This window comes from Zootermopsis nevadensis, unplaced genomic scaffold (assembly GCF_977971745.1).
Source record: "Zootermopsis nevadensis isolate Lab colony 2312 unplaced genomic scaffold, Znev_1.0 Znev_ptg000020l, whole genome shotgun sequence".
NCBI lineage: Eukaryota > Metazoa > Arthropoda > Insecta > Blattodea > Termopsidae > Zootermopsis > Zootermopsis nevadensis.
The window spans coordinates 4518303-4534804 of NW_028259152.1; the positions used below are offsets into that span (position 1 = coordinate 4518303).

The following is a 16502-nucleotide window of genomic DNA, read 5'->3' on the forward strand; positions in this document are numbered from 1 at the left end:
GTATTTTAATGAAGCTAATAAAGCCACTGAATTATTCTTGAGGTACCAGGTTCGAACTTCAAACGGGGAACCGCCTGTTCAGTTTCAGTTGGATTTATTTCAGTCTCTGTACAGAAAACTTGAATTAAGCTACATTCATTAGTTTCCATTATTTTGTTATACAGCACATGCACTACGAAATTCACATCATCATCATCATTATGGGCCAGCACTCTTGATTTAGAGCTTCGATGTTAAACAGCCTGAGCTATTGACAGCGTAGTTAAATAAACAATAAATTTATTTAGAGACAGATATATGGGATTATATTCCGTGTTGCAATATCCACCACGCGTTTATAACTTAGAAAATTAGGATAAACACTTGAAATAATATAATAACTCTGGTTTTGAAAGCTTTAATAATACAGCTGCATGTCATAACATTTGTTCTCTTCGAAAATCTTTTTGTTCCATGTTGGTTTTCCTTTCATATTGAAGTTGTCCTCTAGTGTGATCTGGTGTAGAACCTTCATGCCACTCATGTGAAATTTTCCTCTATCACTTTCATTAGTCTACTAAGACGTGGTGTTACCAGTGTGTTCCTGCACCGTATGCAACACGCAGGACTTTCTCTTAAACAAACCGAGAATGGGATAGTATGCTCTGAACTGAAAAACGTAAAATTGTTCCAAAATATATACACCGAAGCATGTATTCTTAACCTAAAAATTAAATAGAATGGTTATCAATGGTCAGATTTACGCTTCGGTCGCTTTGCACTGGAGGATAGAATTCCCGTACCAGATGGATAAAATGCTGGATTATTATTATTTAGTGTTCTGTCTGACGACAGGTCCATATGAACAGGATCCTTCCATCCTTTTCTCGGACTGGGACCTGTTCATATACGTTCTTGGCAGATGATCCAGAAGTGGTTTGCCATTGCCTTCTTCTGTGTGTGAATGGAGTAATTGTTGGGATGCCACGGAGAAACCGGGGAAGCCCCCGGAGGAAAACTCCGTGTTTCCTAGACCACGGCCTTGCCCAACACAAGTTATAAATTCGGGCACCGCCAGGAATCGAACCCGAGACCCCAGGATTACAAGGCCAGCGTTCTAACCGCTAGACGACACAAACGTCCCGAACGTGCTAACGAGGAAAATAGCAATCCTCGCTCCTGCCGGGAGTATAACCCGGTCATCACGCCCGTAGGCAATTTGAATGAGCTGATGTATGACATATGTATAAAGAAATTTATGTTTGTGAAGTTAGTCACTAACTTGCCGTGGTGCAACCTCGACTTTTCTCGCTGGGCCGTAGATCAGGAACTTAGCAATGTTTAGATAAAAGCTTGCCTGTCCGCCATCAGTCGTCTGCGTCATGACCAGTAACTCGATATCACACACAAAAACCCAGACCCTGGAACATATCAGCCCGTCACAGAAATATGCAGCCCGCACACCTTCACTTGAGAATTCTGTCTCATAGCCATCGTATCTGTCACTATAAATACAACGGCTGATATTCTAATACTAGAACAGATGTGCGCGCTGCTAAGACGTTCGTTTGGTTATTTGTGCAGTGGCTTGTACACCTGCAGCCTGTTCACTTTTACCGCAATTCTGACTTAAAGACACTAGTTTGTATCCTTCCGCATTACGATAATTAGTGGTCCAGCAAGCACTTATTTCGTTCCTGTCAAGTACAGGACAGTCTGTTTGGCTTTACAAGTCTGATTATCAAAGCGCGAACATACGCATTTCTCGGGTAATTTTCATTTTTCAAGATAATTTTAATTTTAATTGGTTAAGAATCCCGGTATTAATATATCATATTTATGCCGTCATTTACTTACGTTGGTACTAATTTAGTCAAAATGGATGCCTTCCATGTCCGATGTTCAACTTCTACAGCACTTCTATCGACTGAAACGACCGAGTCTTAATAGAGTACATTTGGTAAAATAGTTTTCTCGGCGATTTACATAGTTTGGACTTGTATTTCGCTCTTGATGATAGAGTCTGTCATGTAGACAGCTTTGTTGTAAAAATTGTGAAGAATATAATTTTATAATGTTGTTGGCACGGCTTCTCTAAAAATGGTTAAACAGTTAGAAAAGTATGTAAGATTTGAGGTTTTCACAGCGATGAGTATGAAGATTTCTGTCTTCTGGGTTGTTGCGCTGTGTAGTCTGGTCGATGTTTACCAACGTTTCAGAGGTCATACTGCCTCCGGAGGCAGTATGACCTCCGGACGGAAATCTTCAGTTAGAAAAGTAATTTTTTCGCAACTCTTCGAAAGCAATGTCCGCCTTGGTTGGTACACCTAATGAAGGGGCTATATAAAAATAGCAATGTAAAAATGGAGTTGCTTGTGAACGGACTAATTTGGATTTCCAGCACGAATACGTCTATTAAAGACTCATAAATAATTCCGACATTGCTGTGATTTTAAGAGTCCGCCACTATTCGATGTCATGGGGTAGATATATCCAGGCCAAATTCTCATACAGGATGCAGTTACTTTAAAAATAAATTTAGTCTTATCCGTCTACTTCTAGGTCTTGGAGGTGTCTTCTTTTTTACAAGGTACTCGAGAGACGAGTATATTTTTCTACATGTCCTTTCCCAAAACTACGAAGCCCATCTGTTTTAATCTATCCATTACTTTTCTTGGCTTAGGTCTATACGTGTCCTCGAAAATTTGTAATAAGAGACCTTTAACTTATGTTCTGTGGAGAGGATGAACACACTATAAATGGAGAATAGTTAGATGACAAGACCATTCATGTGGAAATATACACGTGTTCATTACAAATTCTGAATTCTGAGGCTCCTATCTGAAATATTAAAAATTAATATTGATAAATATTACGCCACGTATTTTAGTCCGAATATATAAAAATCACGTGGTATTCTTTAAACATTTGTAAATCGATATAAATGCGTTGCAAGGTGCGTCTGAACTGTAAGGTAACATGTCCATCGCAGCCAGACACATCGTAAAATGACGTCTATCTTTACAGACTCCCAACGTCGCTACCCGTTAGCGGACCGACGCCAAGAGTCAGGACGCCTATTGTCATGACATGTTTGACACTAGTAGACTTCTCTTTTTTCCTGAATTCAATAAATATTTAAACTCTAAGTATAGGCGTAATTAGGATAGAAACTCTATATATGATAAAACTGCAATGAAGACCTTTAAAAGATCTTAGAGGTTTTGTTGTAAGAAAACACTGTTAATGGAAGGAGAGAGGAGGTCAGATAATGTATGTTTCTTGGGAAATATCACAGATTATATAAATCTGTAAGACGTATTTTGAGGAATTAACATAACATTAACCAAAAGAAACTAATGGCTCTATTTTAATGTGCCTTTACCGTTTTAAACGGATTCCTTCTCTAGTAACTACAAAAGATTCCTGTACTTAAATATTTTATACAAGACAGTTTTATCAGTTGTTAAAATTTGGTAGCGAATGTTTGAAAGCATTTCAGGTTTCTTTAAAACAGACTTATATGACCAGTTCTTTGTGGTCAGATATCAAATGTAGAGCGTTCAACCTGACTGCGAGATCACAGTTTCTGCTAGAATATACAGAATGTACAATTTAAAACTCAACCCAACAACAGTCATGTTCCACGGTTCAAAAATAAAATCAGAACAGGTCCACCCTAGTACAACAGGTTATCCAAATGTCCCTGGTGACACCCGAGTCAAGATCACCCTTGCTGCTAGACCCCTGCAAAAGTTGCGCAGGTGCGAACATCGTGTATTCGCCAATGGAACGTAAGTTCATCCTGAAACATTGCTAAGCATCGAACTCCTTTGCTGTTTTTAATAAACCTTTTAGCAATGTACATCCTGAGAAGGAAGTTCCGAAAAGAACAACAATACACCGACTGGTAATAACATTACGAGACACAGGAAGCATTTGTCTGTGTCAAGTGCTCATCGAGAGACAAAACAGCCGAAATTACGGCCGTACCGATTTGCATCATCTGCAGCAATGAGATGAGGCTCTAAGAATTCAATATTTCCGTTGATTTCATCGTTTCATCGCGTTAAAGGGTCATGTACGAGTATAATAGTTGGGGTTGCGTTTTAAATTGAACATCGTATACTGGGTGTCACAACGACTGCAAAACTATAAAATCTGTCTGAGCCTCGTCAGTTCGTCGACTTCGATTAGATTTTAATGCGAAAAGTCACACTAGCACTCTTTACCATGTCCTGAGAGAGTTCTGCTCCACATTTGTCGTATGCCTGCCGTAGTGCGGTTGTTCCTGCATGTTTGTGTACCCTTCAAACGATGGAGAGGGAGTTTCAAACTTGTGAGGTACCAGGTTCGAATAAGCAGGCGGAGTTTGTCCCAGGTAATGAGAGGTCCCCGAGTAGTTCTTGGTGACGAGGTGATTCCCCGATGGAGTGGGTTTACCATCCCGCACGAGAACTGGCACTGCGATGCGACGCGGCTGTTGCTGGAACTTGCTGGCACTGATCGTTCCGTCCAGCAGATGCCTCTGTCTTTTGTTTTTGTAGCGACGATTCTGGAACCAGATCTTCACCTGGGTTGACGTGAGCTTCAAAGCGTTCGCTAGATGTTCGCGCTCTGGGGCTGACAGATACCGCTGTTGCTTGAAGCGTCGCTCCAGTTCGTGAACCTGGGCCTGGAACACAAAACAAATTTACTGAATGCAGCCTCATGCTTTGCGCTTTTCCGGATTCCATAGCAGGACCACTGTCTGACGTTTAATTTTGAATAAAGATGGAATAATAAAATTGTAAATTGCAATGTGCATAGAAGTTTGGTTTCAGTAAAAGTGCCACAGCAATGACGCTATCGGTTACCTTAGTCCGGCTTAGTGTCTCTTTTTCAAAAACAAATTAATTTACTTCTTGAATTTGAGAATTCTTTGATCGAACTTCGCTGTCGGTTTGAAATTATCGTTTTATTTGAGAGGTTCTGAGTTTGACTTGGACAGTGACTCAGTCTTTATGGTTTTCTTCACAACCTCAGCCACATTAGGCGTAAATCGTACTTTAAATAGACCACGACAACTTCCACTTCACTTACAACTCGTATTTCAGGACCATCTTTCCTTCGGGGCCGCATGACTGCATAGTTGAGAAACGACGTTAAATAAGCCAGGTTTCAGTAAACAACTAAAGACGTATAAAATGTAGACCTATGTGCGAGATATTTTGTTTGTGTATGTGAGTAAATACGCAAGTTAATAACGCTATAACAACTTCACAGGTTAATCAGAGAGTCACAACGGATGAGAAGATTGTGTGTGCAAAGGACTGGACAAGATACGGTCTCGAACTTTCTGACTGTGCTATGCCGACATTCACTTGGACACTCGTAAGGTGAGCAGTATCTTCTTTAAGTAACTTCCAGTAATTAATTGTCGTATTTATATTATATACTTCCCACATGACTTAAAATTGGTCTCTTCTCAAAGGTATAGTCATTTTTCTGACATTTTGGTAGATTTATATTATCATGGCCCATTTTTCTCAGTTATAGTAAACGTGGCATTGAGAATGAACATGATTGCTAAATTTGGGGCATTATCAGCTTCATAACAAAATATTTATTATTAAATAAGTAAGTAAAATGCGGTAATTTACTTCTTCCTTCTTATCAGTTACGTGACCGTCGATTTCCTTACCTGTGAAAATAGGACTCGAGGCTTTCGCTTTACTCTCTGCCGATGACCTGTCGATTGCCCTTTCCTTATGTCCGACTTACCACCGTTCATTTGTGTTCCTGAAATCAGACACAATAAGGATATACATTTTGTAGAAAATATCATACAAATCGCGACCCAACCACAAAAAGATACTAAAATTAAATCTGAAGCAGGTCCATCCTCGTATGAAGACTCTGGACACTATCTGAGTTAGTTGAACTCAACCCACACTATGAAACCCTGTTTATTTTATATAAATTTCATTATTATCCTACTCTCTACGCACATATATCCGAAGTGGTTCTTCGCTTCAGAATTTCCGACTAAAATTGTATGTATTTTTTATTCCGCGTATCTACTGCAATTCCCAATTACGAGGTGCGATCGGAAAGTTTCAAGACTGCGCGTATAAAAAAACCCGTACACTTATCTCAGGTATTAAATTCATCCATCACCCTCGAAGTAGTTCCCCTGGGAGTGAACACAACGATCCCAGCGCCGCTGCCAAGCCTGGAAGCATCCCTGGAAATCTTTCTTTGTCAGCCTGTCAAGCACCATCTGCGATTCTGCCTGAATCTCTTCTATCGTCTCAAATCTCCTTCCCTTTAGCTGAATTTTCATCTTTGGGAAGAGGAAGAAGTCACACGGAGCTTAGAAAGGAAGTTGGGGTCTGTTCTTGCAAGATCTTTGAGCTCCTGACAAACGAGAAGTCGATTCTACTTCTGGTCCTCAGACAGGATGCGTCGCATGTGGAGTTCTTCCTTTAGAATCAGCTAACAGGTTCCATAGCCTATCCCAACAATTTCGCACAAGTCGTTGATGGTACGACGTCGATCTTCGTGAATGGCCTGCCGAATCTTCGTAACATTTTCGGGCGTTGTGCTCGAAGATGGTCGTCCAGAACGCTCGTCATCATCGACAGAGGTTAGGCCATTTTTAAAACGTGAATGCCACACAAAAGTTTGTGCACGACCCATTGCGGACTCCCCAAATGCTTGCTTTAGCATTTCATAGGTTTCCGTAGCCGTTTTGGCGAGTCTTTGGCAAAATTTGATGCACACGCCATTCCGAAATCGCAGGAGGGTCAGTGTAATGCACTACCAAAACGCCCGTAACTAAGAAACAAATGCTAATTCGATGATGCCGGCTGGCACACTGATTCACTATGAATGTAAGCCGCACCCCCTAGCGGCAGAAGCTTGTACTACATCCGGTTCGCCCTCTATTGACACAGTCTTGAAACTTTCCGATCGCACCTCGTATTAATATGTAATTTCATGAATTGTTATTTCCGATTTCCACTCAAGGTGTAAGTGATTTGCTCTAAATTTTGTTGCAAATTGAATTTAAATCATTTTACACACGCCACTGAGTAATTATACGAAAATTTTAAATGCTGCGCTTAACATTTAATTTCCGGAAATTGACGAAACATTCCGATCTTTCACGAACACGTGGCGCTGTATAGAAGATGAGTCGTATCGGAAAATGTGAAAGTGACAGACGTTTGGTTTATTCTGATTGAGTAAATGATTATATTATAACTTGAACAGGAAATTATTATAAAGCGCCGTGTTATATTTCTTGTGATTTATTTCGATCAGTGAACTCTGGAACCTAATCTAAGTACCAGCTAAAGGTAGCTTGAAGTGGAGTTGTAAAAGGTTAGGATTTGGTAAGATGTTGACCCATGCAGCGGGCTGGAGCGATGTGTCAGGCTTCAAGTGGAGATAGGCCTACGTCTTATGAATTACGAAAATGGACATCACCTGTAAGTCGGATAAATAATTTCTTTGGTAATTTCTTGTAACAATGCCGTGTTGAGTTAGTGTTTGACTTTTCTGGACCTATGCAGTTAGCAATGAAATACGAATTCATACTGTAGCGCTATTATTCTTTTAAACTGAGTATTACATTAACATTAATGTATTCCCGGAAATATACGTATTATTTAGATACTCTGTAAATACGTTGTATGTAATTATATGCAATACATAAATTAACTTGAATTGCATATTTCTGGTTACATATTAAATTTATAGTCATTATAAACTATTTATGTAAAACTGGTGTCACTAGCAGCAATCATCTTTCAAAGGAACTTCAATTTTAGCAAAATCATGGGAACACTCAATTAGTCTGCTGTTACCATTGCAGTATCGAAAATTAGCAAGTAATATACGTGTGTCACCGTCAGATACAATTTATTAGGACCTACGTTTGATATTATCACATCTTAGTTTATTCCTTTCCTTTACGAGTTTCGACCATATCTTTGGCCAACCTATTCCAGAAGGAGTAAAACATGTCATGGTTTTAGAATATTCTCGTAGGATGCATAGGGCCTGAAATGAAATTCTCCATTTACCTAGAACCTGAACAGTTCAAAATATGTTCAGATGGGGCACTTGTTAACTTTAGAGAACAACACATTACCATTTAGTTAATGTTTGGAAACAGAAGTAAGCCAGTTTCAAAAACTCCCATGCAAAATATTATAGGAGCAGAAACATACCGTTTGGTCTAGACGTGGAGATTAGGTGTAAGTCGAAATGTTGTTTGACTGATGCCGTGTCCTTCCTATAGGACAACATGCAGCATCGTAAATATATAAATACCTCCTCCTATTAGGATTTTGCTTATACAACCAACCCCAAATCACAAAAACCTCATCCTCAGACGTCTTCTTGGCAACTGAATAATTAGTCTTATCTTGCGCGACGTTTTATCTAAGGGTGTCTTGGTCTTGATTTAACCGTTAGAGAATGAGTTGAATTCTAACATTTTCATTGAATCAGAAGAGAAACGACAGCAAAAATTTGAAGGTTTATGGAGAATGGATGGAGCATGGACAACGAAAAGGCATTAGAATTAGAATTTGAACTAAGAGATCCATCGGACGACCAAGAACACGATGGTTCGGCCAGGTACTTGAAGGCATCAGGCAGATAGCGTAGAGTGTAAGTGGTTGTGGAAAGATAGAAGAGGTTTGAGATTTTCCGTCCATAGATCCGTATAAAACGGGAGCGTGGCTAGAACAAGAAGAAAAGACTAAAATCATGATCGTGTCCTTACGTTCTTAGTTTCTGTGCAGACATTTTTCACTTTTCTAAGCCAAAGCATTTTGCGGATAATGCAATAGACTGTGACTTTCCTGTAGCCAAAGTAATCGCCATAAAACATCGTAAATTCAGTGCTTACTGCTGTAGATGTGTTTGCAAAACGTGGCTCTAAAATTTTTATTTACAGGTAATTGTCTTTAATCCTTTGAAGCCGAAGCTTGTCACGCAATAGTCTACTTAAACATTAAGTACCTTAAAGAATACATGACATTTCTCCATTACAAAGAGCAGCTTTTGAATTGTGATTAAGGAAATACTTCCTGTCTCCAGTGAGGTTCATACGAAACAAACACAAACAAACAAAATATACAGTTATTCTTTGTTAAAGCTGGTGGTACTTAAAGTTTCCATTGGGCTGTAATGGGTTACACGCAACAGGACAGTTCATAATTTTAAGCGTGTTTTTATATCCTGTCCTAAGTGAACGTAATGGAAAGCATATTTAGTTTGTTTATCATCAAATGGAAAGGTCGTTCCGACTCGGAAGAAATCGTTTCTATTTTTTTCTAGGTTGTCCTACATCCCTAGGACCGGTTCTTTTGTGCTCTAAGGCGGGGTTGTCCAACTGCTTTCTTCCCTCGGGCCATGAATATCCTCGTTAGACCAAAATGCCAAGACACCTCTCCTGACATTATTTTTGAAAACTAATAACTAATAGCCAGACTTTGTTATCCTTAACGGCACTTACTCAGAAATGACAAATTTCCACAGTATGCGCTCTGATATATATTTTATTAAAATGTGTAAAAATTACTATAGAGTTACATATTTTTTTAAAATTTACTTTTTCAACAGCACGTATCTGACACAATTTGTACTTCGAAAACTTATATTTTATATATAGAATTTTAATAACGTATGTGGCACTTAACGTAAAGCAGCGTACGAGATAATAATCAAGATTATTTTTTATTTAGTTTAGGGTAAAGAAAATTAATTAACTTGTAGTAACTGGTAACAAATAAATAATTTCGTGGGCCAGGTTACAAGTGGTCTCGGGCCAGATGTGACCCACAGGCCGCCAGTTGTCCACACTGCTGTAAGTTATTCTGTTTATTATGTTCTGGAATATTTTATTTCAAGTTAAATTCTTATTTGCTGTGTATTGTGCCATATAGATTATTACTGAATAGCTTTGTAAATCATATTCAGTTTGTGACAATGAAACTTGGTCTCCAGTATATAATGCTCTGTTTAAAAATCAGTTATGCCACCTTAATATTAATTGCAAGCTTTTTTGAGTAAAAGAAGACGTTAAATAGACTTGTTACCTGAAGGCTATCTTCGCTCACTCCCTCAATAACTGTGGTTACCGACTAACTGGTCCTTTGCAGTCATAAATATTTCTTATTACGCCGATTATCGTCGGCATTTTCAGAGTGGTGTAATTAATTATGCATGCTGAGTGGTCGCTTGTCACCACGGCATGGCTACTTCCCACGTCATCAATGAAGGTGATGGACTGCATCCAGCGACCGTATTCAGCAGAAATGTGGCGGACAACGGGTGATGGTAGGGCAGGGAAGGGGAGAGGAGAGGAGTGCCCAAGAAAACCTCACCGAAATAAAAACAGCATGTTGCAGAAAGTTACACAGCCCCTCGGACTTGAGGGCTCTTGTGAACACGGTACTGAGCTTTGTGTTTCCATAAAAGGGAGGCAAATTTCTTTTCTAGTTGAGCGACCGGTAGATTCTCAGGAAGAACCGTGCTCCATGGTGACAGTTCTTGTGAATTATTATGGGCCAAAATTCACGCACAGTTTTACGGTAATAAGCATGTGTTATTGTGCTATCGGATACAACGGCATCCGAAATTCTTAATCGGGAATTGCACTGGTGTCCTTTTAACGCGGGCCTAATTTTTTTACCGAAAGTCGTGGTTACTTCCGCGTCATATTCGGGAGATCCCTGCTTTAAATGTAGCACCGAAGATTTTCTATCCTGATCGAGATTTTATCTTTCTCAGTCCCTCCATCCAAGTGCCATGATAATACTTAAATTAGGTCATAACCGCTTCCTTCCACGCCCTTTACAATTAATTATTCTCGAATCACCCCCTTATTCGACGCTACTTTGTTTGGGCTACTGATAACGCCGTTGAACAACCTACATATAAACCTACGTTTTGAAAAAAATTAGATGTTATTCTGATGAACGTTGGACAATTTTTAATCGTGTATTTCTATGAATTTTAGTACGATAGGATATAACATAGTAAGTCAGCGAAATATTGGCGCTTTAAGATCCATGACGGTAACCGTTCAACACTTATAAATTAAAATTTAAACTCTTTTAGGGCGACGAAGTCCATAAGATATAATCTTCGGAACCTAAAAACGCGGCGCATAATGACGATCTGTAGTAGAGTGATAAAAACAAGGCGGTTGAGATGAGTGGGCATGTAACACGCATGGCTCATGAAACATGTGTCTTACCAACTGTCGTATTTAAATTTCTTACAAATTTTATAGGAATCTGCGGATTACAATTCACGAAATGTTTTTATTCTTTTGGATGTTTATTGGATTAGAAATGGGCGACATTTGTATCATCCAGTTGACATACTCCAGAGTAAACAGGTCAGGCGTTTATTACGCACTAAAATCAAACGCTGAACATGCATCACTAGGCCAATGAGAACTGTGTGTTCCTGTCAGCACAAACAGCGTGGCCTTTTGTTTCACAGATAAAGTTCTTACTTGGAACAAGAGTGGAAAGCTGAACTCTGCTGCAAGTAGAGGCCTGCTCCAAACTGTTGAAAGATGTTGCGCTGTGTAGTTTGATAGGAGTTCGCCGACGTTTTATAAGGTACTTACTGTCTCTATAATCAGGGCGAATCGTCATTGAACGTATTTAATACGTTTTCCAACGACTATCATATGGTCCTGCAGTTTTTTGTAACTTAATTGTTAATCAATCAATCTCAATCACAGCTCGCTGTGCTGATATTACTTGTGGTACAGGCCTGTTGACATCTTGCAACACTTCCAAACTCTGCGGTCCGCAGGGATCGGAGGGGAGGGAGGGTGTGATTCGTATAAAAATCTGCACATTTGTTTTAGACGTTTTTCGATATGATGTCCACATAGGCTTGCCGACATACAAGAAAAATAAATGGCATCTGTGCAGTGCAAAAAACATATCTGCAGTGTTAATTTGGTTTGTCAGCATCCCAGTTCATAAACACACTGGCGTTAATCCGTAATACTATTAGCTTTGAAGCAGCAGACTGCGACTTAAATATGTGATAAATGAACACTGAAAGCAGTGATATAGGCAAATAGCATTTTGAAAAAATATATTTTAATATTTGTTGTTAATAAAATTGAAATATGCTTGTCCATTGTTATTTTTAAATATGAATATTAGTAGATCTTACATTTAGAAAACATTCTTTTACCTTCAAATTCTGTATTTTTCCCGTACAAATGCGTAGGTTTCTGTTCAAATAACGTATCTGTATTTTTATTTTTATTATATTTTTACTTTAGGCTACTCATTAGGAACATTTATTACAGAAGTTTAAATAATTATTTAATACAACTAATAGCCTTAAAATATGGCGTGTAACCTACGGCCAGCGGACAAGCATTGATTAAACGTTTCTGGTGGTAGCAAACCGTGTTGATACTGACCTAAACGAGCTTTAATAAGAAAATTTGTCAGCTGCCTGCATGAACTAAATAATATGACAGAGTAGATTTATCACAAAGCTACTTTTGCCTATATTTTCCACTGTGCCTTGAATTTAGTTACTGTGGTCGTATGAATTAAACAACTCTTACAAAATTTAAAGGAGACGGCCAAAATAATTTTCTGGTGAGCCCTTTTAGCGCCACTGTTTTAGGTGAATCTTTAAAAATGGCAGAAACAGCACTTAGACTAAGACGAGTTGTAGATCTATGAAAAGTATTTGGTTAATGCAATGTACAAATCTCAGTTTTTCTGTGGCTCTGTCAGCGGATAAGTAAGAAACTAACCAGGAAACTCTTTTAAAATGTTACAAGGTCTTGATATTAACGAACTGAATATAGTCTATATTAACAGAAATAGAATAATTAAGACCTGTTACTGAACGTAACTCCTACGACCATCGTCTTAAAAAATAAACCACACAGAAGGAAGAGTTTCCAAGAACACGATGATAAATGGAACGCACCCATGTACAGCACATCGAAGATTTTTAATGTACGAGGGCGGTTAGTATCAGACATGCAGGACGTCACTGAGGGTAACTGGAGAATTTATTCATTTTTCAAAGTAAGATATGACGTTTCACAGAGTAAAGTTTCGACAAACGAGACACAACAAATGAAGTAATCACAAATATGAATGCTAGTTATTTATTCTGTCATTTCTATTTAGCCTACCTTTAGCTGAATTTCCACTGGAGCCGTTATCATGTGTCTCACTGAGCGATGCTTCGATGTTACTTTCAACAACATCCGGAAACGGCGGGCACAGGTGACTCAATTGTTGAACGTGTTGTGACGTCATAGGAATCCCCCCGCCTCCTCCTGTAGTGGCATTGTTGATCGCCGTTGGGGGGGATGTTGAGTACTGCGACAGAGAAGCAACAGGAGATGGTGTCATCTGTTGGTGTCCATGATAACTGCCGACCACAACCTCCGGACAGCCATTGTTATACGAGTCCGCTAGCTTATTGTTGTTATGGTAATTGTAGAAATCACCAGATGTCACTGTAAATGGGTCAGGAATCCCTGTACTGTTGGTATCGATATTGTTAAATGAAAAAGATGTCATATTAGATGGACCGTTACCGCAGTCCTCAAAATAAAATGACGTTTGTTGTGTGTCAGTCATGGGAATAAATTGTCCTCCTTGTTCCGCTAAATTTAATATATCCTTTACTGAGAAAGGAGTTCCCATAAGGGAATTTCCCGAAGGGTTAAAATTATTGTTGCCATTAAAATGCGGGAACTGACTTGAGATCATGATAAACGGGGCTTTCCAATGTGGTACTCGATACCAAAAACTGAGTTCATCGGAAAAGTCGATCGGTGTGTTTGTGTCAGCTCTCAGTTTCGACGCGCAGAATTCACTTTACGTTTTACAGTCGACGCTGAAATCACGTAGGTAAATACGAAATTACACTGAAACGACCATCATTATCTGATGATCAGTTGTCACTTATATTCGTTTCGTGTATTCAAATTAGAAACTGGATCGGCGCACATAGTTCTTCCTGAGTTAATTACAGTCTGCTACTTGTTAACTCTGACAGGTCGGCCCGCTCACTACTAATTGTGACAAACATACACGCGCGCCAATCTACTCTCGGCCCCTAAATGCAAGCCATCCCCACTGGTTTCAAAACAAGCCCTCATTTTCCACGCCCACAACCACAGATGCCGGCCAATGGGAGCAAAATAAACATTTTCATCATAGAAATCCTTCCAGTAAACATCATTTCAGCCAACAAAGAACTACACTCTCATTGGTTATGACTGGGTTGATGATGAACATATTGAGACACAGCTTGTCTCTCTCTGGACTGCTAAACCCTGGCTCTGATATTTATTATTCAGTTATTTCTGTATGATATTTGTACGACGTACACAATTTGAAGGCGAAATGGGATGATGTGTCTGCAGATTTAGGGCTCCGAAAATACGGGATGGATTTCGATAGAATATAATGTCTGTGTGAAGTTATGCGGGAAATTTAATTTTGGTTTGTTATCGGTTCTAAGTAATTCTACTTTACTTAACGCTAAAATCAAACGCGGTTGAACGCAAAGAATATTGAAACAGAACATGAAATATAAATTTATTGAAACCACTACATTTTTTAAACTAACAGAAAAAATTCCAATGATCAGTTATTCGACTGCAATATTTACTATTGTGTATGTATGATTTGAGGTTTTCACAGCGGTGAGTATGAAGAGTTCTGTCTTCCGGGTTGTTGCGCTGTGTAGTCTGGTCGATGTTAACCAACGTTTCAGAGGTCATACTGCCTCCGTCATCAGGGCGATTAAAAATATGAAGATTTCTGTCTTCTGGGCTGTTGCGCCGTGTAGTAAATTACTACAGATATCTTCATACTCTTGTGTACTTAATCGCCCTGATGACGGAGGCAGTATGACCTCTGAAACGTTGGTAAACATCTACCATACTACACGGCTCAACAACCCAGAAGACAGAAATCTTCATACTCTTGTGTACTTCCGCGTGTAATGTAGTGCATCTCAGGAAGGTAACATGAGCGAATCCCAGTGAGGCCACTTTCTTCCATTACTTGCACTTTTAAATAAGTTGCAGGAACTATATTAATGTTTTTCTTATAGTGTATTACTCTTGGTTGATTATATTTGAAAGAAGTTGTTATGAGAAGCGTTGATAGATTCTGTCCAAATGTTGAAATCGTCGAATATAACTCACACATTTGCACTGTTGCTATCTTTGTCACTCGTAACTTACAATTTCTTGTATAAATTGTACATGCGTCTGTCACCGATCTACATACCCTATTTCATATATTTAGCTCCACTGGTTCTTTATTTTTCATTGTGAAATTTGAAGCCAATGAAAATATTCCCATGGTTGTTTTACAATGTACGAAAAATATCTTAAATTGAGCTTACGCTGTTTTCCTGATACCGAATGCATGTTATTAAAAGTACGAGGTTGGTGTAGTTTTCGGTAGCACTGTTTTGATACTGAGTTTGTGAAAATCTGCCAAACGATTCTCGAGTTGAAACATGCGAACAGACAGATGACGTCGTCCATTTATGATCTAACTTCACGCACATCTTACACCCGTAACAAGAAATAAGATAGTTTAACCCAGAGAAGCAGTGAGTTTGTATTCGTTGTGACGAAGCCTTTGATAAAGTGATAAGAACAGATCTTTCGGGTGGTTTAGAGGAACAGAATATTAATTTGTAAATGCGTTAGGCCACAAAGCACTTTTGTGTAATGATAAAAAATAGAAATAAAGTTGGACACGATAAATTCTCAAGGATTTTATAAGCCTGTGTTAAATTTGGGCTGTGAGACCTGTTGTATTAAATATTGTTATAAAAACGAAATTATAAAAACTGGAAACAAAAAGTCAACCCAAGCCTCTGAGCAAACTGTCATTCAGAAATCAGGTGATGCCACATTTTATCCTGCATAACTCTGGTGAACAGTGAAAACAACACAGGCTCACCATTTACAGAAGAAATCTCGAAATATCATAGACCTAAACTCATTTCTTTCAAATTCAATTTCCAAATAAGTTTCATGTTTGGGCTACTTGTGTAGTGGCACTTCGTATGACGTCAATACTAGAAATCATCTTTCCCCTTGATAGGCGCACGTGGGACGATAAACAGAACGTTAAATGGGGAGTATTTAAAGTGAGGCTGCTGGAGTTTTGTAAGGCTATGTCAGTTCCTACACTTTTATGCGGAAGTGAATTTTGGATTAAAGAGGACTAAAATGTTAGTAAAATTAAAGCATCCGAAATTATAAACTTCAAAAGAATCTAGAAATGTATCGAATTAGACACATTTTTAAGCGGAATTAAAAGAAAGGTGGATTGTGTGGAAAAATGGTTAAACCACTAGAACAAATGCACATCAACAGACGCACATTAACATGACATTTCTGTACTGACGTTTAACTTGTTCTTTTCCTTCACAGTCCAAACCTATTAACGATTATTACTAGACAGCATAGACCTGTAAGT

At 38.8% G+C, this 16502-nt stretch overlaps 1 protein-coding gene across 2 annotated transcripts; it reads right to left on the minus strand.

Annotated features, from left to right (window-relative positions):
• Positions 1 to 3321: 3321 nt before the first annotated feature.
• Positions 3322 to 14158, minus strand: LOC110839955 (homeobox protein Nkx-2.5). Of its 2 annotated transcripts, none has more exons than XM_022084586.2 (3): positions 13175 to 14158; positions 5663 to 5760; positions 3322 to 4654 (listed from the first exon to the last, which is right to left on the minus strand). In XM_022084586.2, the coding sequence occupies exons 1-3, from the start codon at positions 13758 to 13760 to the stop codon at positions 4208 to 4210; spliced, it is 1131 nt and encodes a 376-aa protein (XP_021940278.2). In that variant the 5' UTR covers positions 13761 to 14158; the 3' UTR covers positions 3322 to 4207. The 2 variants fall into 2 exon arrangements, with proteins under 2 accessions (XP_021940278.2, XP_087207934.1); XM_087351808.1 differs by lacking the exon at positions 13175 to 14158 and adding an exon at positions 8199 to 8384.
• Positions 14159 to 16502: the final 2344 nt, after the last annotated feature.